At 34.3% G+C, this 1,546-nt stretch overlaps 1 protein-coding gene across 1 annotated transcript; it reads left to right on the top strand.

The window, feature by feature from the left end:
• Positions 1-79: 79 nt before the first annotated feature.
• Positions 80-1,500, top strand: LOC100640269 (acetyl-coenzyme A synthetase 2-like, mitochondrial; the record flags this gene model as incomplete). Its single annotated transcript, XM_003391893.1, has 5 exons — positions 80-143; positions 612-708; positions 769-915; positions 1,238-1,290; positions 1,345-1,500. Coding segments are annotated over exons 1-5 (517 nt in total), but the record flags the coding sequence as incomplete, so codon positions are not given.
• Positions 1,501-1,546: the final 46 nt, after the last annotated feature.

Genomic DNA, 1,546 nt, shown 5'->3' with positions numbered 1-1,546 from the left:
GAGTCTAAAGGCGCCAGAAGCATTCTGGGACCAGCTGGCTAAGGAGAGGCTGGAGTGGATTAAGCCTTACGATAAAGTGATGGACGTTAATATGAACTCTGGGGACATTAAATGGTTCATTAATGGAGTTTTAAATGTCACAGGTAAAGAGGCTGGTGGTTTTTGCATAGCAACAGGAGTAGTGGCTGTTGTTTTCTTTTCATATTTTTCATTTTTTTAAAAAGTTTGTTTTGCATAAAAAGGTCAATTTTACCGCCCACACCCCTAATTAACAATCATTACTATTCATTAATATTCATGAATATTATTATTATTATTATTATTATTATTATTATTATTATTATTATTATTATTATTATTATTATTATTATTATTATTATTATTATTATTATTATTATTATTATTATTATTATTATTACTATTATTATGAGAGAGAAAGAGAGATGTGGGAAAAGAGGGAGAAACCCATAATCACAAAAATGGAAAGGAGAGAAGAAACAAAAAGAAGAATAAAGATGAGAGAGAAAGACATGAGAGAGAGAAAAGTTAAATCAGCCCATTATTATTATTATTATTATTATTATTATTATTATTATTATTATTATTTTCAGTTAATTGTTTGGATCGACATGCCAGAGATAATCCGGACAGGGTTGCTGTACTTTGGGAAAAAGATGAACCAAAACAACACGAACCTGTCACTTACAAGTAGCAAAAACAATTCCTACCGTATCTGTTAATGTCCTCTCTCTCCCTCTCTCTCTTCAGACAATTGCTGGACATGACGTGCCAGGTTGCTAATGTTTTAAAGTCCCAGGGTATCAGGAAAGGTGATCGTGTGGTCCTATACCTCCCAATGATTCCGTTAGCTGTCGCTATCATATTAGCCTGTGCTAGGATAGGAGCTATTCACAGGTAAATGTAATGTACCACGGTATAATGGTATAGTGGTATAATGGTATAATGGTACAATAGTATAATGGTACAATGGTACAATGGTACAATGGTGTAGTGGTAGTAGTGCTAATTGGTATAATGGTAGTATGTAATTGGTATATACAGCTGGTGTGTGTTTCATTACACGATACTTTGTGTTATTGTGTTTGTGGTCATGTCATGTGTGTGTCCTGATTATTATCTAATAATGTATTAATTATTATTTAATTATTATTAATTACATGTAATTATTATTTAATTATTATTAATTACATGTAATTATTATTTATTTATTTTCTAGTATTGTTTTTGCTGGTTTTAGTGCTGAGGCTTTAAGTAGTCGGATTAACGATGGTAAGTTTAAGCCACACCCTCTCTCACTCTACCTCTCCCCTTTTGTTTCCATAGCAACAGCGGAGACAGTGATAACAGCTGATGAAGGAGTAAGAGGAGGTAAGACCATACCACTCAAAGAGACAGTGGATACTGCCCTGAAGGAGAGTCCTTGTGTGAAGAGGGTACTAGTGGCCACTCGTACTGGAGCAGCTGTGCCAATGGCAGCTGGTAGGGACCATAAACTGGAGGAGCTTATGAAAGAGGAGTCAACCGA

The sequence above is a fragment of the Amphimedon queenslandica genome, unplaced genomic scaffold, assembly GCF_000090795.2.
Source record: "Amphimedon queenslandica unplaced genomic scaffold, v1.1 AMPQUscaffold_4567_Cont23455, whole genome shotgun sequence".
In the NCBI taxonomy this organism is placed as follows: Eukaryota; Metazoa; Porifera; class Demospongiae; order Haplosclerida; family Niphatidae; genus Amphimedon; species Amphimedon queenslandica.
The sequence above is the reverse complement of the archived record's forward strand: the minus strand, read 5'-3'. Positions and strand labels throughout refer to the sequence as shown.